We start from the raw sequence: 21,938 nt of genomic DNA, 5'->3' as shown, positions 1-21,938 counted from the left end.
CCTGGACTTCCGTTGTCTGCAACGTGGCAGAGAGTGACCTCATAAACTCCGGTGACACGATTACTGAGAAGGGAAAAAAAACAAAAAAAAGTCAGCATTTAAGACGTGATTCCCAGACGCCGTTTATGAGACCATCAGGTAACCTGGACCGGTTATCCGTGGATACGTACCTCTCTGAGGGCCTGAGGCAGCCGGTGCTGAAGAAGTTCCTGATGGATCGGGAGGCTGGAAGCTTTGTGTCACGGGAGTAAAACACCACGCAGAAATCTTTGGTGATAACTGTCGGCTGAGTGCAGTTCTCCATCTGGAGGGGTAGGATAATTAATGAAAAAAATTAATGGGAACAAAAAAAGTAGTAAGTAATAAAGAAATGCTGCTAGCAAGTGCTGCTAGTGAAGTTATTAGTGATAGCACTAATACCTGTAGTAAGAAAAATGGGTAACACTTTATTTGAAAGGGGTTGAATAAGACTGTCATGACACCATCATAAACATGACGTAACACTTGTCATGAACATGAATAAGCCTTCATGAATATTTATGACTGTTGTCATAAAGCGTCATTCGGTAAATTATGACACTTTTAATACAAAGTTGACATGATTCAAAATGTCTTTGTTATGACAACTTGACATTAACCAATAAATCATTACTGTTATAAATTTGTTATAAAAGTATTACTGATTTCACTTTAAAAATTAGGTAACTTTATGTTATTAAAGGTAAAGTTTAAACAGTATTATAAATATAAATATAAATATTCATGAAGGCTTATTCATGTTCATGACAGGTGTTATGTTTATGAAAGTGTCATGAAAGTCTTATTCACCCCCCTTCAAATAAAGTGTTACCGAAAAATGCTTTATCATAATGCTTTTTTGGAAAAATTTAGTCCATCCTTGTAAAAGTTAGTCAGGTATACACTATATTTTGTGTTCTTTGTGAAGAGCAGAACGGTCAAAAATGTAGAATTAATATTCTGCCCAAAAATTGATGCTTATCAAAAACTGCTACCAAACTTTGTGGGTGTTGATTCTCTATATTTTAGTGAACGAAAGTCAAAATAACGACAAACGTCACTGCACATTACTATAACTTTAATAATCTACAAATTGATTGATCAACAGTGAGAATAATTGTTAATTTTATGTTTTAATAAAAATATTTGACTGTATTATGCACTTTAGTTTAAAATGTTTGAGTGATGCTTCAATATTTTAACAAAAGGTGATAATACAGAAATAAAGAGTCCATGCCTCATAAAAACCAGCCAACTAAGCCTATTACATTTTCTGAATAGTTCATAAAATGTAACTGTAATGCTGCTATTGTACCTCCAGATAAGCTGAGAGAGTGATGTAGATCTTCTCTCCGTATGGAGTGACTCTGTTCAGCAGCAGAGAGTTGTGCATGGAGCTGTCCCATGCCGCCTCGAATCGATAGAAGGTCCTGCAGTAAGAAAAGAATTAAACATGTAACTTACTGCTACTTTAAACAACAATGCAATCTAATGTCAGCATATTTTGTTATCAAAAGGAATACTTAAAAAAAAAACCGTAAAAAAACATATAATTATACCTATGATCAACGCCCAATGAAACGCTGCCGTTAAAGAAAAAAAGAGAAAATAAAAACTGTTTAGTTGCAGCTGTTAAGAGATAAAACTCAGCAAATTTGGCAAATCAGCAAAAGCCAAATTGTTTATAACAAAGCACAGTGTTATGTTGTCAAAAGAATAAAAAGCAGCCCATTTGTGTTGAATGAATGTGTTGTTGAATATTAAAATACCAAAGACGAAATAAAAACATCAATTGTTTTGAGAGGGGGGGGGAACCAAAGTCATACTTGTCATCATGTTTTGGCCAGAAGTATCCAGAGGAGAGAATGTTGAGGGACAGGATGTTGGGGTCAATGATGGTCTCGTCAGCCTCTGGTGTGTTTCGAATGCGACCTGAAATGACGTGTCAAGATGAGACTCTTTGCCTTTAAACTTGTTTTTTTTTTTTTTCTGATTTGTTCATTTAAGCCTTTTTAGATAAACTAATTTGAGCCGAGACGCTTCTCACCGATAACAAGCTCCTTCACCTCCTTCCACTCGAAATCATTTCCTGTTTCATGAGCAATGGTAACTCTGATCCTTCTCTGTATGCCCTGTGGAGTCAAACAAAGACAGAAGGTTGTCTCAGTTTGAGAGTCAACTTATATCTGCAAAAACATGCATTTTTGAAGGTGGAAAATATAAAGAAATTTATAGAAACTGATCAAACCTGGTGTAAAAGGAAAGTCCCATGGCACGGCATGCCGCCTCTGTGGTCAACGACAGCTGGGATGTAGCTGGAAACGGAACAAAATCGACAAAATACATCTGAACAGTTGCATTTACCAGTGAGCGATGCATTTTCTAGCTAATTCTTTATTTGACTTAAATTTCAGTGCTCGAGAGGCAGCATAAATAAACAGAACTCACTCTCCATTAGCCTCCAGCTCACAGATCTCAAAGAAGACCATGAGGTCATATTTGGCATGACAAGGTCCAGCAGTGGAGCGAGTCAGCGTGCTGAGCTTTGTGGCTGGCACTGAAAGAAGAAAAAATAACCTCTTAACTAATAGCTGGTTTGAAACCTCCAATGGCCGACTGCAGCAAAACCAACAGGGCACAAATCGGCATTTATAACTTGCGGTTACTACACTGTTACTACAGTTATTTTGAGTAACTCACTTACTTTTAACATGAATAGGGGATGCTTCAAGTGCATTATTCTTTTTGTTGACTGACGACCAATTGTATTTTTTTGAAACAGAAAAAATATTGAAGAGCATAATGTAAAAAGGGTGAATTTTAACCTAAATGAATTCACTAAAATCTCATCAAATTATACAGAAAAATAAAACTCGTCCCCATCAATACCAAGAAAAAGATCTTTAAAAAGACAGGAAGTAAATTGGATCATATATTATGTTACTAGATACAATTTAATATTAGCTTTTTAGCATGTTTAAACTGGTGTCAAATGTTGCTGGGTTGGATGTAAACTCATAATCACAGGCCTAAAAAATAGGTGTTTGATATTTTTGCCCAAGTTGTACAAGATCTGAGATTTTATGCTGCGTGTAAAATAACTCATAATTTAAAAAAAATTATATATATATATATGTTACTCCAGACAAATTAGTGTTATATTATATTCACTAATTTCTACTGACCTGGTTTGGATAATGGCATCACTCGTGGAAACTGCCTCCGGGAGGGTCTCAGAGGACTGAAAGAAACAAAAAGAGGAAGCGATCTATCAAACAAACTGGATTCTCGCAGCGATATCACATCATGATTTGAAACTGTAGAAGCAGATGTCAAATTCCCTCCAGACCTGATCAAATCTTTGCATAATGGAGGGAAAGGCTGTTTCTGATAGTGTCCGAACACCTCAAAGACGATGGGCTGAGTCTTGATGTACTCCAAGAATGACTTGGTCACTTCCACTTTAATCTAACAAAGAGAGGAAGTCAAATTCAAGTAGATCATTTCCAGAAGCACTAATAAGTCTCGTTTGTGGGTCTTTGCATTGTTGGCTGCTTACATTTTGTACATGATAGAATCCGAGCGGAGGACCCCTGCCAGTGTTTTTCAATGGCTCAGTTGAAAAAGCTTCATCGTGACGATGGATGAAGCTGAAAAAGTGAAATCACACACAGTTATATGTGTCATCAGTCATTAAAAACGGGAATTCATAGCGGTTTTAGGAAAACACCCATTGAAGCCACCGTTAAACTCACTTAAACTGGCAGAAAATGTCGGCGTATTCTGCTGAGATGCTGGAGGCCTGAAGGACGGTGACTCTGAAGGTGAAGGTGCTGCCGATCTTCAGGTGTGACAGAGCTTTTTCTGGAGACAGCTCCAGCGGAAGGTCCAGACCCAGGCCTAAACTCTTCACAGGGCTGCAAGGAGGCTCCTGAATGGCTGCATGGTGCACAGATGCATGTAATTAAAGTTCAAGAGGCCAGTCTTGAGTTTGACTCTAACAAAGATAGAAACACCAAAATGGTTTCACGCTATTAGCTATTTTATCGTTAACCTTAATAAAATACTTTTAATATCTGACTTTGTCACATTGGGAGTCTGGTAAAAATGTTGACATTTGAACAAAGTTTAAAAATGACAAGCGAATGTGTTGCTAATCCGCTGACAGTGAAAGGATTTTGGACGGACAGCTCACCTGCACAGGTGTTGTTGTTAACCTCGTCCGCTGAGATTCCTATCTCGATGTTTTGTCCTTCTCCCTCCACGATTCTGAGCTCCTCTTGGGAGGTGTTGGAGTGTGACAAGCCTCCAGGACACGACTCACTCTGAAACTAAACCAAGGTAAAACTGATGCAGGTTTTTCCTTTCTTATATTTTGGACATTCAGCGGACAAAAGCGTGCAGTTTCAGTTGTCGGATTTTCACTTCGAGAAATGGTTCTTTTTGAAGGGAAATCATCACAAATACCTTCTCAAATTGGTTGTCTTCAAAGGAGATCTTGGCGGTGCCTGACTGCCTCACTCCAGATCCATAATCAGGGGCCTCCTCGTCAGCTTCAAGACCAAAACACACCACAAGTTGAAAATCATTTCAGAAACGTGTCGCTGATTTTGGCTGACTACAACTGTTCTGTGTACCTGATATGGCCTGCACAGCCACCCTGAGGAAACCTTTGACCTCTCCCTTCTCACTGACGATGGCCACGCGGTGCACCAGAGGCACCGGATACAGCAGGTTACTCAGGTACACGAAAGCCCTGAAGAGAGGAGTGAAGACAGATTTTTGGTTTCAGAAGTCTTTGAAGCAGAAACAAAAACGGTTATTCCGACAATCGATTCATCAGATTTAAAAAAATGGGCAAATTCATCATAGATTTTATTTAAAGACTTTTTTTTGTACAGTTTTGGCTTAATAACTGCTCTGAGTGTGTTTTTCCTTTTTACCAAGTGGGCTTCTTTGAGTCTGTATGCTCCAGTTAATATTTGATCTATCGCTAAATTAGTTGATGATTATTTCAATAATCAATTTATCATGATTAATTGGATTAATAATTTCAGCCCTAATAGAGTATAATCATTATCTGTAAGACAACTAACCTGCCAACCAGACGGAACCAGGGGAAGCGGTCGTAGAAGGGGTCCCCTCCGGTCAGGGCGTGGTCGCAGTCCTCCACAGTGCTGCTGGGCAGCTCTGCAGCTCGGTCATACATCTCCCTCATCAGGTCCAGCCTCTGCCTGCAGGGGGCGGCATAAATCACAAGAAATCAGCTTTTTGCTCAGTGATGTCACTTTGTGGCAAACATATTTTGTTAGATGAAAAAAGAACGGCTTTAACTTCAGGAGCACTTAATGTTAAAGAAGAAGAAATGAGGCGGCTTAGAATGAGGCTGGCATAGAAATAATGATCAAACTATTCTAATGACTATGTTTTACTACCTGAGCTTTTCCAGAGTCCAGTAATGCGTGGCTCCATTCTTCTGATCCTGAACTTCAACGGCTACTATTGTTCGAGGGAAAGGTCGCCTCTCTCGCTCCTTAGCCACACTGGGAGGCAGCAGGTCAGGTGGGAGTGGAGAGTAAAGAGTGTCTGTCAGCAGGACGAACTGGAACTGCACCTGTGTACACACAACAAGATGAACTCACAATTCATATATTGTCAAATACATCTAGAAGCCCCGAGGAAACCTTTGACCTCTCCCTTCTCACTGACGATGGAGTAAATTAGCCCCTGAACTCAAACTCTAGCCATGGATGATGTGCAGGCAAATTTTACTTAAAACACTAAGAAGTAAAAAGAAAAAAAAAGTGAAAAAATATGGCACAGTTACACAAAATGATGAACAACAAACCTTTTTCTTTAGTTCCACACTAATAGCATTTGCCTCTTTGAGGAAGATGGCATTTCCCCAGAGCAGATCCCTGAGGGAGGTGAACTGGTAGAACCGCCACTTTCTGAAAGCCCAGAGTGCCAGTTCAGTTTCATGCTTCGTCCACGGCACTGTAGACAAATACAAAAAAGAACAAAACAAAAACAAGGGTCAACTTCGATCAAAAAACACCTGACCCTGGGGCGACTATGTTGTGAGTCTAGCTGTATCTAAAATCATCATCACCTTCCTCCTCAGGCTCCTCCTCTTCCTCAGGTGACTCCAGGTACCGAGAGTCTACTTGTTTCTGAAGGGCCTCCAGTTTACTCTCATAGTCCTAGAAGGCGCCATGAAATGTGTTTGATCATTTACCTTGTTAGAATACTGAACCCTCAAAGCAGAATCTGGAATCAAGACGAAAGTTCAGGTTTTTGTTGATCAGAGTTTTTTTACCCACCAGCCTCTGCTGCTCAAGCAGGTTGCTGGCTTCTTCTCTTTCTTTGCGGTATTGGTCTTCAAGCTCCTGCAGCCTTGAGTATAAAATTTCAGAGAGAGACTTATGAAATGAAATGTAAGGATATGCCACAAAGTACTGCACTAAACAAAACAATGTTGCAGCAACGGACGACCATTCAAACTCACCTCTGCTCCATCTCCTGCTTCATGTCTATGCCTTGCTTCTCGAGCAGCTCCCTCTGAGCGAAGGCCCAGTCCACGGGCTCCACCGGCGTCTCCGCACACGGCGTTCTCTCCCGCTCCAGGCGGGCCTGCTCCGGGTCGTTGAAGCGAAACACGTGGCTTTTACCCATGATGATGCGGTTCCCTTGGAAAAAAATAAAAAAAATCACATTAATGCGTTAAGTTTCAAACATCTAAAACAAATTTATTACTGTCTTCACAGGAACTGTAGGATTTCATCCCACCAGCAATTTTCATTGAAGTAAGGTAACAGAAATTACTTACTAGCTAGTAATTTTTACCGTATTTCCCCCTACTATAGAGCGCACCATGCTATCAGCCGCACCTACAAATTTTTTTTAAAAAACTGGAAACGTACATTTAAAAGCTGCACCGGGCTATAAGCCGCTGGTATCTCCGCCGCTCTCGGTTTTCCATGAGTACCCAGCAAAGGGCAGCAGAGGGCTGCGTCCTAATAAATCTGCTGGATTTAGTAAGGACTATGTCTCCAATGCCGAACCATGGTTTCGTTTCCCTCCTGTACTGCCAGATCGATAGCCTTCAACTTTAAAGCTGCATCATATGAGTTTGAAATAATTTTTCCGTTGTGCCTGCTGCTAGCATGTGTTTGTTCTAAATGAAAGTTAGCACTTTCTTAATTGATTTCCAATTTTGACTTCCAATGATTCACTTCCTGCTAAAGAGCCCCCTGGTGGTTGAAGAAAAATTCACAGAAAAGCCACACCGGGCTATAAGCCGCATGGTTCAAAGCGTGGGGAAGTAGCGGCTTATAGTCCAAAAATTGTTTTGGCCATTTTTTTAATCACAATAATAACAATGGATTCTCACCAGATCGCAGAACAGTGGGCGAGGTCACTCTCTTCCCATTGACATATGTCTCTGACCCCTCACATGGCTCCAGGATGACGCATCCTGGTCCAGAAGACAATTAACATAATCCGTTTTACCACTTTAACAAAACAGTTGAAATATATATTTTGATTAAGCATTTTTGTACAGGGATATTAGGTTTTTACCTTCTCCCTGTGGGCTTGTTGTGCTGCTGAAGGTACAGTGCTCATCTTTAATGAAGTGGCCGCTAAGAACGATGTCTTGTCGAGTTTTGGCGTTTTCGCGACCAACCCTGAAGGAGGGTAAAGTCATTCAAAATGTGAAAACTGCTACAAACAGAGCTAATTCAATGTAAGAATGGGTATGCATGAAGTTTTACTTGGTAATGCCATCTTTGATGTAGTAGAGCAGACACTCAGACATTAGCGGATCCTCGTTGAGGTTCACCAGATGAGGGGTCTGCAACAGAGCCATGTTTGAACATTAACAGATTTTATATGTTTTGTAAGATGTTTTCATTCCTCCTTTCTCTGTCTTCAGAGAAATACCCAATAATGGCTTATTCTTAGTTTTCAAGAAAAAATAACTCTTTCAGAGGTTTATTGCATGGTCACAAAATACGGAATATGTCTGTGGTTTTGGTTAAAGTATTCAATCAACATTTTAATTTCTAAAAACCTAAATTTTCTGACAATTATTTTTAAATTAGGATTTAAAAGCTAACCCTGTAACATCAAAACCATTATTTTTAAGCATACAAGTATTTCTGTGATTTTTACCACTTTAATAGTTAGTGTTTTCCTTTAATAAGAAAAATATTTAAGATATTAATTACATATAAAATGAATATAATTTTCTTGCCTGCTAAATAAAAATACTCAAATGAAATGAAATGATTTTTCTTTGTGCGAGATTATTCTCCTGCAAAATGAAAATGAAATTAAAAGTTTTTTAACACTGTTTTACACAGTTGCCATTAAGTACAAAGGGCCAATGCAGTATTTATATGCTGCATTTAGATTTTATTAGTTACCTTTGACAAATATCTTACCTTCTTGGGAGAAAAGACACCAACAGTTCCCCCATCTTCTCTCATAGCAACACCCATCTCAGCCAGCAGAGCCTCTCTGCAGCAAGCAAACAAATTTTAAACTATTAAAATGAGTTTCAAACAGTACATCAATACATCTATTACAGAGGCTTGTTGGGTGTTGAGTAAGATATTTTCATTCTACAAATATTAACCTTTCAACTTCTGCTGCATAAAGCCGAAAATGTACATAAGAAAATGTAACAAATACAGAAATACAATAAACAAAGGGACAATTATTTGCCATTATCATTTTCCAGTGAACGATTAAATGATTACAAGAATCTGAGATCAATGACAAACTCAGCATTATGATCTGGTATTTTTCTACTCATTGTAGATACGGTAAAATTACAGCTGCAGAAGAGGAAGCAGTCGTAATCCAGGTGACTTATCATAAACTGAAGGAGTGAGCAGACCTAAACATTAACAGAATGATTTATGCATTCTGTCCTAAGGTAATGTGAACATTTGTAACATCTATAAGGAGAGTCAATGGAAAATGAGAATAACTCATAGAAGTATTATGGGATGACTGAGAACCGGGGACGGGGTGGGGAAATAAGATTACAGCTCATATTTCAGACAAACCTCTCCATGCGAATCGCCTCAGTACGACGCAGCTTCTCTTCCCAAGTCTCATTAAGCTCTGCAATGATTTTCTCTGTTTCCTGAATGTGAAAGAAAAACGATTTACTATAAAAATAGTCTAAACGGACATAATTCCAACTCTATTTTATTTTAGTTTTATTTTCAACCCATTTACCTTGAGCCTTTCGATCGCCTCCTCACTGGCCGGGCTGAAGATGCGGTCGTGAAGGTTGCTGATGGAGGCGGCCCGGCTGGACAGGACAGAGAGCGAGGGGGAGGGACTCATTCCTGTCATGGCGTTGGTCACTGTGGAGAGATCACCCCTTTGATTGACAGCCTGGCGATTGTTCACAAAGTTCTGGTAATCGCACAGATCTGTCAGAGAAGAGGCGGTGCATGGAAGAGCGCGAGGAAAAGAAACAAACAAGAACGGGACAGAAGGTGGGAGCGAGTGCCAGATGTTTGAGGAACGAGGGGGACACGCAGAGACAAAATAAGGGACCAGTAGGAAGGAGTACAGAAACAAAAGAGAGAGAAGAGCTCAAATAACTGACCCAAGAAGCAAAGCTGTTTTGCTTATCAAAGCCGTTCCAGACAGTGAGAAAAGATCAACTCAGAAACAAAAGTATAAAATGTCAAGAGAAACTGAATGAGAGGAGAAACAGAATGTACACAGCCGACAAGCTGACAAGCACCGACAAACATAAACATAAACCACACAGTCATATATTTTCAATGCATACAGACCAAATGCATGTGATATACATATATAAACCAAAAATTGTTTGTTTAAGCTTTTCACTGAAGCTTTTCTACAGCATGGCTCCTGAATTTGCAAGCTTCTTCACTAGTAAGATCTCCACGGGATGCAGATCTGGTCATCCAACACGTCACCTTTCCATTCGGTGAAAAATGATGGCCATTTTACGCTGCAGCACTCTTGGTTAGTATCTACTACTGTGAACACCTACTAGGACACACTGAAATCTCAAAAGCCGAGGATGAGCTGATCTCCAAATGTTAATCATTTAACATAAAAAAAAAATAAAAATAATGAACTTAAGTTTGTCATTTTGGTTTTGTTGGAATTTAGACTGACAGAGGAAAGCTGTCAGAAAATGATTGACCATACTAAGAGATTTGATTACTTAGATACAGTTTTTCACATTTTGTCAAGTTAAAATCATTAACTGTGATGTATTTTGGGAGATTTTTATGTAATAGACCAACACAAGGTTGTGCATAATTCTGAAGTGCAAAAAAAATTGATTAAGTATCAGAAAAGAATAGTGAGCCTTTGATTTTCGATTTATTTTTTACAATCCTGCTAATGGTCTAATTATTTATTAGAATTAAAACTTGTGTCATGCTTTCAGGGCATCTTTTTTTTCTCTCTTTGTGCCTGTATTCAAAGTAACAGACAAGTTTAACCAAGAGGTGCCAAAGCATCGCATGCCTTAGTAAAGACATGCATAAATAGCTGGTCAGGGGTCAAGTTGCTCAGTGTTATGACATCTCCTATTGGGGAAAAAAAAATGAAAACCTGTATAATGACGGGGGCGGGGCTTAGTGGGGTGAAATGGAGGCCATTTTGAGGCAAAATTTCTGAGAACAAACGTTACAACAACAAGATGTCAATTTTCCAGATGCTCTGAATAAACTTTATTTGTTTGGTGTCTTGTGTGACGTCACAAATGCTTTCTTGGGATTGTAAGTTTTGCCTCTGGAGTGGAAGAATAGGAAACTTTAAAGAAAAAAAAAAGTCTTTTAGATGCAAAGCGCAGGCTTGCTAAAGTTAAACACACATTTCAAACCAGTGATGGCAGGAACGGTGCCTCGATACGCTGACAGGACAGAGGAGAAGAGAGACTGTGTGTCAAAAACGGCCACGTTCCAACTTAATCCCCCGGTGTTCGGTGGATAGAGGGAGACAAAAGCCCCGCACAGAGGCGCCCGGCTCAAAGTACGCGCATTTTCTATAATCGGATTCGAGTGTTTCCGTGTGTGAGACTCACTCTCGATGATGTCTCCCAGGCCCTGAGCATACAGCAGGTCTTTGAGGCGAGCAACCTCCTCTTTCAGCTCGCGGACCAGGCGGTTGTTGGGATCCTCGTTGATCACGGCGTTGCAGCGGATCTGTTTGGCTCGATCAGCATACCTGACAGAGCAGACGCCGTCAGCACCACTGAACTTTGCTCAACTTAGACCTGAGCTATGGATCGCATCTACGGCAACAGTTAGTCAGAAATTCTGAACAGATGAAAAGTAGAGCTACAACTTTAATTTCAGGAAAATCAGGTTTAGGTTTGGGTTGCAACTTTGTTATCAATCAAAATGAGTTTCTGTCGTGTTTTCCTCACCGAAGAGTACTTAGAGTTTCATCATAGTTAATATCTGCAGGACTGAGAGCGGCCACCATGGCTGTGCGAGAGTTTCCTCCTGAAGCAAAAAATATTATGAAATTGTATTGACACAGAAAATGAGTGCACTCCGACAAAAACGAATTAAGGAATGTTTTTGTCTGCATACCTAAGTTCTCCCTCAGGAGCCAAGTCAGAACTGAATCTCTGTAAGGAATAAAACTCTCCACTTTCTTCTTTTTCTTGTTCTGTTTAGAAAGCAAAATATTTGTTGCGGTTTACTACAAGGAATAACTTGATTTTTGCTTCATTACGAAACACATTTTAGTGAAACGACAAACCTTGTTTGGAGCCGAGTCCTATGAATTTAAAGGGAAATATAAGTCACTCTTATTTGAACAACAGAAAACAATAAACCAGCCACAAAATGTTAGCATCATGTGGGAATCTCACCAGTTCAGCTAAAGCAGAAATGACTTTTCCAAGTGTGGTAAGAGATTTGTTTATGTTTGCACCTTCCTACAAAGAAAACACACACAAACAAGAATAAACATTTTAGACACTTGAAGTACTTTCTGTAATTTCGTCTAAGCAAAGTCCTGCATAGCAAAAATCGTTATTAAAAACAACATCCTCCCACCTTCAGTCGCGTCCCTTTAGCTCCAGTTGAATCAGCTCTCTCACTGCCGGCCAAGTCTACCAGACTTATCTTGCTGACCTATCAAATAATCAAAAACAACCAAAAGACAATTAAAAATGTGCAAAGTTGGAAGAAAACTGATCATCATACATGGATGATCCCTGTGGTATCCATCAGGGATTAGTACTACATGCAAAGTTATTTGTTAAATACCAAAATGATGTTTGCAATGTGACATATTACTTATTAAAGTTTACACTATTTGTAAATGACATTTTTGTTGTCGCTTGTTTGGGGGAATTCAATGGATTGTCTGGATACAACTTTAGAAATGGCTAAAAATTAAAGAGATACCATTCATCGATATACATTTTTTGTTGGTGTAATTATTGCAAAATAATCTGGAAATATTGTACAACCATAAAATGTGTACAAAATAAAGTTTCGAGAACCACTGCAGCACTATGAAATACACACATTTGTACATTTGTTGACTGATTGATTGTTTTTGCAGTGGTTTCTGGCTGACATTAATGCATTTATATTTAGATGAGTTGCAGCGCACGGTCATATTTTGGGTCTAGACCTTTTCTGAAGTGTTGTCTGTCTCCATGTCATGCTTTTTCTGTGTGAAGATGATGTTGAAGACAGCATGAGAGCGACTGCTGGTCTCATTCATGTTGGTGGCAGCCACAGTCCTGAAAAAGGGAGATTGCTGTTGGTAATTCTGTCACTTTCATGGATCCGTCAGCTGCTTAGCGCCAAATGCGGTGACAACTGGCAACAACTCGGCCTCCAAGTCGTTACCTGGCCTTGTTTCCAGAATCCATCAGGTCCTGAATGTCATTGTACGAAGTCACAGCCAACTTAGACAGATCTTCAACGTACGGTCCCAACAGGGGGTGCTCTCGCACACGCAGGTTTCCTTTGTTCTTGGGGTTCAGCAGGTCGCGCACACGCTCACAGTAAATCTCCATGTAGCTTACCTAAGAGCAGAGGAAAGGAGAAATGACGAAATGCAGTTACTTGTTCTTGACAAATCACACAAGTAATTTAGCAATATATTTCACTTTTCTCCCCTTGAATGAATCTAAAAGAAAATACTCCTAGACACACCCTGTGTATAAGAGCATTGGCGCAATAGTTTGGTTTCATTTCCGCCGGTTTGCTTCATTAAAACTAAAGTGTAACGGTTTAAAAACCGGCAAAAGTTTTAAGTCTGGTAATTAATAAATAAAAGGAATGTATTAAGGATTTGGCATCACTCACCTCCACAGAGTAAGACATGCTGTTGTCATTATTGCTGTCATTGATCTTGGTGAAAAGGTCCTCACACAGCTAGAACACAGAGAAGCAAAGTGTGTCGGTACAAAGCTCCTATAAGTTTCCAAGGCCCAATCAAATGACAGAGCTGAAGCCCAATTATCGTGCTTTACCACCCATGAACCTGTGTTGTATAATCAGCCATAAATGTACTCCTCATTACCAGAGGTATAATCCCCTGCTGGTCTTTTTCCTGTCGTCCCATCATGGTGTAGCTTTTGCCAGCTCCTGTCTGTCCGTATGCAAATATGCACACGTTGTAGCCTTCAAAGGCGTGGAGCAGCATCTCCTCTCCGATGTCCTTGTACACCTGCATCTGAGACGCGTAGTTGATGTCCTCAGGCTGCCGACAAAATGGAGACAGAGGAAATCAAGAAAGCAGACAAGTCAAAAAAGCTGTTGATATTTTTTTTCTTTTTTCTTTTTTTTTTTTGACTGATATGTTTTCATTTCACTGCTGCAGATGGAAACAGTGAAATAACTCACCGTAGTGTGTGACCAGTATGAGAAGTCAAAGTTGAAGCTCTTGTTTTCTTTTGGCTGTTTTGGGTTCAGGATAGCTAGAAAAAAAAAAAAAGAAACAGCAAAGCAGCTTAGTAAGAAGCATGGAGATAGGTTTAAGTTTCTTTCATTGATCAAATGTTTTACTTTATATAAGCAGTATGATGAAAAAAGCTAAATTAATTCAAATAAAACTGATTATAAATCTATTCCAAATAAAACAAACCAGTTCTCTTTCACAATTGATGTGCTCTAACCTCTATCAATCCAGGTCTATTTTATCCATAGTTCACCACTCAAAGGTTAATAAAGAAGGAAAAAATATCAAATTTGCCATAAAAAAACAAGTTTATTTCTATCACACAAAACTGCAAAAGCAAAATTTATGAGTTTTATCTGCGTTGTAATTAAAATATGAATTTAAGTTGTTGGTTCTCTATTTGTTAAGCAATGAAATGTCAAGGAGAGACAGTATGTTCACTTCATTTTGTGAGAACGGAGAACTGCAGGGTGAATCATGAACTGAGGTGCTCTTTTGTCGGTGAACTGAATCCACTGTAACACACTCTATGGGGAAGCTTAATATAGCACAAACACTGCCCCCAAAAACTGTGCACTCAGCTGAAAGAAACACAATGCTGATGATAAAACGTTAGGGAGGACATGGCTGTAAAAGCAGCACTTGCATTATAAAAAGGGCACATTTCGGAGTTAGGTGTAGTGAGCATCAGAATCGTCTGGCTTTAATGAGGCAAATTAAAGCGTCCAAAATGCCACAAAAGGCTGAGGCTCTCCTTCTTTCACACACACACATTTTAGATCGGCTGATTGTTGACCGGACCAGAACAACAAGGCCTCCCCTACCCCCGACCCCCAATTCTGGCAGCATGCATGATGAGAGCAGAGAAATGTTGCATCCTACACACACACACACACACACACACACACACACAGTGTCGCGCCTCAGGACTGACTGAAGCTTTTGTTTGTTTCTGCAGCTGCCAAGATGGTGCCAACCTCGCTGCCCTGTGATATGTAGCTGCAGCGCAGAGCTGCCTACAAGACAAATAGCTGAGGTGAAATGCCTGACTGAGCGCAATGTAGGTCAGAGGAATATCATCAAGTCAGCAAGAGAGCGTCACCAATTGTCTCGGATTTTGTGAACTGAAGCCATTAGTGATATCACACTTACATAGGGTTATATTTCTGAATCACCCAATCTGTAAGTATTCACATTACTAGATAGGGGTGGGTTTTTTTTGTTTTTGTTTTTTTTTCCTTATTTTACTTTCTGGTTACAATTAAATGCTTTATGTCATCCAACAAATTAAAATTTCAAATAAAGATTTAGATCAGAGTGTGACATGTTGATTTTTGAGATTTTTCAGACTACTTTGTGTTTTCAGGCGTTTTCTTTGTAGGTGACTTCTTGAGTGTTCAGGTCTGACATTAATCAGGCTTGGGTGTGACTAGTGAAAATAAAATAAACTTTTGNTCGGTGGATAGAGGGAGACAAAAGCCCCGCACAGCGGCGCCCGGCTCAAAGTACGCGCATTTTCTATAATCGGATTCGAGTGTTTCCGTGTGTGAGACTCACTCTCGATGATGTCTCCCAGGCCCTGAGCATACAGCAGGTCTTTGAGGCGAGCAACCTCCTCTTTCAGCTCGCGGACCAGGCGGTTGTTGGGATCCTCGTTGATCACGGCGTTGCAGCGGATCTGTTTGGCTCGATCAGCATACCTGACAGAGCAGACGCCGTCAGCACCACTGAACTTTGCTCAACTTAGACCTGAGCTATGGATCGCATCTACGGCAACAGTTAGTCAGAAATTCTGAACAGATGAAAAGTAGAGCTACAACTTTAATTTCAGGAAAATCAGGTTTAGGTTTGGGTTGCAACTTTGTTATCAATCAAAATGAGGTTCTGTCGTGTTTTCCTCACCGAAGAGTACTTAGAGTTTCATCATAGTTAATATCTGCAGGACTGAGAGCGGCCACCATGGCTGTGCGAGAGTTTCCTCCTGAAGCAAAAAATATTATGAAATTGTATTGACACAGAAAATGAGTGCACTCCAACAAAAACGAATTAAGGAATGTTTTTGTCTGCATACCTAAGTTCTCCCTCAGGAGCCAAGTCAGAACTGAATCTCTGTAAGGAATAAAACTCTCCACTTTCTTCTTTTTCTTGTTCTGTTTAGAAAGCAAAATATTTGTTGCGGTTTACTACAAGGAATAACTTGATTTTTTACTTCATTACGAAACACATTTTAGTGAAACGACAAACCTTGTTTGGAGCCGAGTCCTATGAATTTAAAGGGAAATATAAGTCACTCTTATTTGAACAACAGAAAACAATAAACCAGCCACAAAATGTTAGCATCATGTGGGAATCTCACCAGTTCAGCTAAAGCAGAAATGACTTTTCCAAGTGTGGTAAGAGATTTGTTTATGTTTGCACCTTCCTACAAAGAAAACACACACAAACAAGAATAAACATTTTAGACACTTGAAGTACTTTCTGTAATTTCGTCTAAGCAAAGTCCTGCATAGCAAAAATCGTTATTAAAAACAACATCCTCCCACCTTCAGTCGCGTCCCTTTAGCTCCAGTTGAATCAGCTCTCTCACTGCCGGCCAAGTCTACCAGACTTATCTTGCTGACCTATCAAATAATCAAAAACAACCAAAAGACAATTAAAAATGTGCAAAGTTGGAAGAAAACTGATCATCATACATGGATGATCCCTGTGGTATCCATCAGGGATTAGTACTACATGCAAAGTTATTTGTTAAATACCAAAATGATGTTTGCAATGTGACATATTACTTATTAAAGTTTACACTATTTGTAAATGACATTTTTGTTGTCGCTTGTTTGGGGGAATTCAATGGATTGTCTGGATACAACTTTAGAAATGGCTAAAAATTAAAGAGATACCATTCATCGATATACATTTTTTGTTGGTGTAATTATTGCAAAATAATCTGGAAATATTGTACAACCATAAAATGTGTACAAAATAAAGTTTCGAGAACCACTGCAGCACTATGAAATACACACATTTGTACATTTGTTGACTGATTGATTGTTTTTGCAGTGGTTTCTGGCTGACATTAATGCATTTATATTTAGATGAGTTGCAGAGCACGGTCATATTTTGGGTCTAGACCTTTTCTGAAGTGTTGTCTGTCTCCATGTCATGCTTTTTCTGTGTGAAGATGATGTTGAAGACAGCATGAGAGCGGCTGCTGGTCTCATTCATGTTGGTGGCAGCCACAGTCCTGAAAAAGGGAGATTGCTGTTGGTAATTCTGTCACTTTCATGGATCCGTCAGCTGCTTAGCGCCAAATGCGGTGACAACTGGCAACAACTCGGCCTCCAAGTCGTTACCTGGCCTTGTTTCCAGAATCCATCAGGTCCTGAATGTCATTGTACGAAGTCACAGCCAACTTAGACAGATCTTCAACGTACGGTCCCAACAGGGGGTGCTCTCGCACACGCAGGTTTCCTTTGTTCTTGGGGTTCAGCAGGTCGCGCACACGCTCACAGTAAATCTCCATGTAGCTTACCTAAGAGCAGAGGAAAGGAGAAATGACGAAATGCAGTTACTTGTTCTTGACAAATCACACAAGTAATTTAGCAATATATTTCACTTTTCTCCCCTTGAATGAATCTAAAAGAAAATACTCCTAGACACACCCTGTGTATAAGAGCATTGGCGCAATAGTTTGGTTTCATTTCCGCCGGTTTGCTTCATTAAAACTAAAGTGTAACGGTTTAAAAACCGGCAAAAGTTTTAAGTCTGGTAATTAATAAATAAAAGGAATGTATTAAGGATTTGGCATCACTCACCTCCACAGAGTAAGACATGCTGTTGTCATTATTGCTGTCATTGATCTTGGTGAAAAGGTCCTCACACAGCTAGAACACAGAGAAGCAAAGTGTGTCGGTACAAAGCTCCTATAAGTTTCCAAGGCCCAATCAAATGACAGAGCTGAAGCCCAATTATCGTGCTTTACCACCCATGAACCTGTGTTGTATAATCAGCCATAAATGTACTCCTCATTACCAGAGGTATAATCCCCTGCTGGTCTTTTTCCTGTCGTCCCATCATGGTGTAGCTTTTGCCAGCTCCTGTCTGTCCGTATGCAAATATGCACACGTTGTAGCCTTCAAAGGCGTGGAGCAGCATCTCCTCTCCGATGTCCTTGTACACCTGCATCTGAGACGCGTAGTTGATGTCCTCAGGCTGCCGACAAAATGGAGACAGAGGAAATCAAGAAAGCAGACAAGTCAAAAAAGCTGTTGATATTTTTTTTCTTTTTTCTTTTTTTTTTTTGACTGATATGTTTTCATTTCACTGCTGCAGATGGAAACAGTGAAATAACTCACCGTAGTGTGTGACCAGTATGAGAAGTCAAAGTTGAAGCTCTTGTTTTCTTTTGGCTGTTTTGGGTTCAGGATAGCTAGAAAAAAAAAAAAAGAAACAGCAAAGCAGCTTAGTAAGAAGCATGGAGATAGGTTTAAGTTTCTTTCATTGATCAAATGTTTTACTTTATATAAGCAGTATGATGAAAAAAGCTAAATTAATTCAAATAAAACTGATTATAAATCTATTCCAAATAAAACAAACCAGTTCTCTTTCACAATTGATGTGCTCTAACCTCTATCAATCCAGGTCTATTTTATCCATAGTTCACCACTCAAAGGTTAATAAAGAAGGAAAAAATATCAAATTTGCCATAAAAAAACAAGTTTATTTCTATCACACAAAACTGCAAAAGCAAAATTTATGAGTTTTATCTGCGTTGTAATTAAAATATGAATTTAAGTTGTTGGTTCTCTATTTGTTAAGCAATGAAATGTCAAGGAGAGACAGTATGTTCACTTCATTTTGTGAGAACGGAGAACTGCAGGGTGAATCATGAACTGAGGTGCTCTTTTGTCGGTGAACTGAATCCACTGTAACACACTCTATGGGGAAGCTTAATATAGCACAAACACTGCCCCCAAAAACTGTGCACTCAGCTGAAAGAAACACAATGCTGATGATAAAACGTTAGGGAGGACATGGCTGTAAAAGCAGCACTTGCATTATAAAAAGGGCACATTTCGGAGTTAGGTGTAGTGAGCATCAGAATCGTCTGGCTTTAATGAGGCAAATTAAAGCGTCCAAAATGCCACAAAAGGCTGAGGCTCTCCTTCTTTCACACACACACATTTTAGATCGGCTGATTGTTGACCGGACCAGAACAACAAGGCCTCCCCTACCCCCGACCCCCAATTCTGGCAGCATGCATGATGAGAGCAGAGAAATGTTGCATCCTACACACACACACACACACACACACACACACACAGTGTCGCGCCTCAGGACTGACTGAAGCTTTTGTTTGTTTCTGCAGCTGCCAAGATGGTGCCAACCTCGCTGCCCTGTGATATGTAGCTGCAGCGCAGAGCTGCCTACAAGACAAATAGCTGAGGTGAAATGCCTGACTGAGCGCAATGTAGGTCAGAGGAATATCATCAAGTCAGCAAGAGAGCGTCACCAATTGTCTCGGATTTTGTGAACTGAAGCCATTAGTGATATCACACTTACATAGGGTTATATTTCTGAATCACCCAATCTGTAAGTATTCACATTACTAGATAGGGGTGGGTTTTTTTTGTTTTTGTTTTTTTTTCCTTATTTTACTTTCTGGTTACAATTAAATGCTTTATGTCATCCAACAAATTAAAATTTCAAATAAAGATTTAGATCAGAGTGTGACATGTTGATTTTTGAGATTTTTCAGACTACTTTGTGTTTTCAGGCGTTTTCTTTGTAGGTGACTTCTTGAGTGTTCAGGTCTGACATTAATCAGGCTTGGGTGTGACTAGTGAAAATAAAATAAACTTTTGAATGTTTTTTGATATTTTTGCATGAATACCAATTTGTCTAAGGTAAAAATCATTATGGTATGGACAAAGTGGTAACCGAAGACCAGGTCAAAGATTGCGATCCAGTTTGTTGGGTTAGAGAAAAAACTAAAAGGAGCTTCATAATTCCTCACAAGATGCCATTTTGAATCAGAATTCACCAATCTTCTTCCACAGAGACAAAATAGGTAATAATGAGATGGAATAAGATATTTCTCTTAAAAGCTTTAGTCTGCTACCTGATAACCAGTTAACTTTAAATTAGGTTTCACGTGCTGAGTCAAACTGTTAACTCAACTGTTTTGATAAATGAGTCCTGGTTAGGTCAATTTTTGAACCAACATTAGATTTGCAGAATAAACTATATTTAGTTTGCTGGGTTTTCTTTCCAGTTCAGCAATTATTAAAGTATACAAGTTACTGGGAATAATGATTATCCTCCATGTTCCATTGACGCTAAAATAAATTATACAGATCAGCTAAATTAAACTGAAACACGCAGAAATGTACTTTTTATTGAAAAGTCTTCATATCAAATGACGTTACACTTACTCGTGGTGTTCCCTGACATCTGAATGATGCATTTGCTCTCCTTTCCAATCTCCCTGGAGTTAAAGGGTCGGACCCTCACGGCCACCTTCACCGAAGCCCCCGCCATCTTTCCGGTGGGCTTGTGTGTGTATGTGTGTGTGTCAACGGAAGAGCTGGAGATCTGTTTGGCTATAGACACACACCAGGCACCTGCACAGGTACAAAATAACAGGAACGGTGTTATTTCTGGAAAATATTCATATCAAGCTGTTAAAAAAATATTAACAGATGGCTAGGATTGAATTGCATTAAGTGAGAAGAGGGCTCTGTTAGCCACAAATTGCTAACTGACACATGAGTCTCCACTGTTAGGCAGCCAGATAATCCCCACTGGGACAGAAATGCACAGCTTCTAAATCACTCTGTCTAAATGGCTGGGTCATTATTTGGCAGGGAGCTCGACGACATCATCTCTGCTATAGTACAATAAAATGGCTGCTTCTTTGGGCTACATCCCCACCGAGACTCAGGCCCTTGTTATGAAACTGTACCATTAAAAATGGTTTCACGTCCCAAAATACATCCTTATCACTACCTTATCTTTGACTATTATCATTCTATTATCCATTTTTGAGGCCTCCTTCTCCCCCCCCATTACAATAAATGTTGAACAATATATTTTAAGCTATCGTCAGCCGATGAAAAATTAAAACAAAAAAGGTTACCAAAAAAAAAAACTATAGGACGCTATATTGTGACATATCTGATATTTTTGAGAGCACTGTATATTAGAAAAATGAGAAAATCTGTCCATGTAAATATCGTCTCCTCCATCTTGCTTTGCCGCACCTCAGAGACAGGCCGCGTAAACATGGACACAGCTCAGACACCAAATCATCCGGCACTGCGTCAGAAAGGAGGTCACATCATTACAGTAATGGCACATGTTTATTATATTTTTTTTATTGTTAATCTAATATGAGTTGATGTCATCTTTATATTGGCGTTAATCGTTTAAAAGGCCAACCATCCTGACGCAGCATCTCGTATATAAAAAAGCTCGCGAAATCGTCAACATTCACAAAACACAGAAGTGGGGAAAAAAAATAAAAAATACCATCACGATGAGCTCTAATAACAAATATAAAGCTATAATGAGGACGGTGGTTTTACCTCAGCAACTTCGACTCGACAGAAACACACAGGATGAATCCATTCAAAAAGGCTCCTCCGGTGGCTCTTTCTTGAATTTCGTCTGTGGTCTGCGTTTTCTCTCGGTCTTCGGTAACCTACAGCATCACTTCCCTCAGCGCATCCATACATGGAGAATCCGCCGGGGAAACGGGGAGAGGGGAGTCTGCCTCAGCCTCAGCAGCAGCGGCGGTGCCGGGTGGGCTGAACACAGCGGTGCGTCAGACACAGAGACGGGAGTGGGAGACGAGGGAGTCGAGGGGGGGGAGGAGGAAAACGCGGATCCAAACGCATAAACAGGAGGATGGAGTGCGCCGTCACTCCGTCGCTCTGATGGTGCTGAAAATGGCGGCGCAGCTGTGCCAGGGATGCTGGGAG

At 39.8% G+C, this 21,938-nt stretch overlaps 1 protein-coding gene across 1 annotated transcript in view; it reads right to left on the bottom strand.

The window, feature by feature from the left end:
• Positions 1-21,925, bottom strand: part of kif1ab (kinesin family member 1Ab) — a 27,987-nt gene extending 6,062 nt beyond the window's left edge. The window contains exons 1-39 of the mRNA XM_016674956.1: positions 21,543-21,925; positions 20,391-20,579; positions 18,312-18,385; positions 17,989-18,168; positions 17,772-17,840; positions 17,310-17,488; positions 17,089-17,200; positions 16,503-16,580; positions 16,316-16,381; positions 16,204-16,221; positions 16,031-16,109; positions 15,862-15,940; positions 15,517-15,659; positions 9,271-9,401; positions 9,096-9,175; positions 8,466-8,541; positions 7,794-7,873; positions 7,600-7,706; positions 7,412-7,495; positions 6,527-6,707; positions 6,342-6,414; positions 6,131-6,221; positions 5,867-6,015; positions 5,454-5,632; positions 5,115-5,252; positions 4,656-4,774; positions 4,486-4,571; positions 4,214-4,349; positions 3,774-3,957; positions 3,578-3,668; positions 3,368-3,486; positions 3,204-3,259; positions 2,467-2,575; positions 2,267-2,333; positions 2,066-2,150; positions 1,845-1,950; positions 1,334-1,448; positions 171-304; positions 2-63 (exon numbers count right to left, since the gene is read on the bottom strand). Of these exons, the coding sequence (XP_016530442.1) occupies positions 2-63; positions 171-304; positions 1,334-1,448; positions 1,845-1,950; positions 2,066-2,150; positions 2,267-2,333; positions 2,467-2,575; positions 3,204-3,259; positions 3,368-3,486; positions 3,578-3,668; positions 3,774-3,957; positions 4,214-4,349; positions 4,486-4,571; positions 4,656-4,774; positions 5,115-5,252; positions 5,454-5,632; positions 5,867-6,015; positions 6,131-6,221; positions 6,342-6,414; positions 6,527-6,707; positions 7,412-7,495; positions 7,600-7,706; positions 7,794-7,873; positions 8,466-8,541; positions 9,096-9,175; positions 9,271-9,401; positions 15,517-15,659; positions 15,862-15,940; positions 16,031-16,109; positions 16,204-16,221; positions 16,316-16,381; positions 16,503-16,580; positions 17,089-17,200; positions 17,310-17,488; positions 17,772-17,840; positions 17,989-18,168; positions 18,312-18,385; positions 20,391-20,496 (4,021 nt within the window). The 5' untranslated portion in view covers positions 20,497-20,579; positions 21,543-21,925. The remainder of the gene's footprint in view (position 1; positions 64-170; positions 305-1,333; positions 1,449-1,844; positions 1,951-2,065; positions 2,151-2,266; positions 2,334-2,466; positions 2,576-3,203; positions 3,260-3,367; positions 3,487-3,577; positions 3,669-3,773; positions 3,958-4,213; positions 4,350-4,485; positions 4,572-4,655; positions 4,775-5,114; positions 5,253-5,453; positions 5,633-5,866; positions 6,016-6,130; positions 6,222-6,341; positions 6,415-6,526; positions 6,708-7,411; positions 7,496-7,599; positions 7,707-7,793; positions 7,874-8,465; positions 8,542-9,095; positions 9,176-9,270; positions 9,402-15,516; positions 15,660-15,861; positions 15,941-16,030; positions 16,110-16,203; positions 16,222-16,315; positions 16,382-16,502; positions 16,581-17,088; positions 17,201-17,309; positions 17,489-17,771; positions 17,841-17,988; positions 18,169-18,311; positions 18,386-20,390; positions 20,580-21,542) is intronic.
• Positions 21,926-21,938: the final 13 nt, after the last annotated feature.

This window comes from Poecilia formosa, unplaced genomic scaffold, assembly GCF_000485575.1.
Source record: "Poecilia formosa unplaced genomic scaffold, Poecilia_formosa-5.1.2 Scaffold104, whole genome shotgun sequence".
NCBI classification, from domain to species: domain Eukaryota; kingdom Metazoa; phylum Chordata; class Actinopteri; order Cyprinodontiformes; family Poeciliidae; genus Poecilia; species Poecilia formosa.
This window is presented reverse-complemented; position numbering and strand designations above follow the sequence as displayed.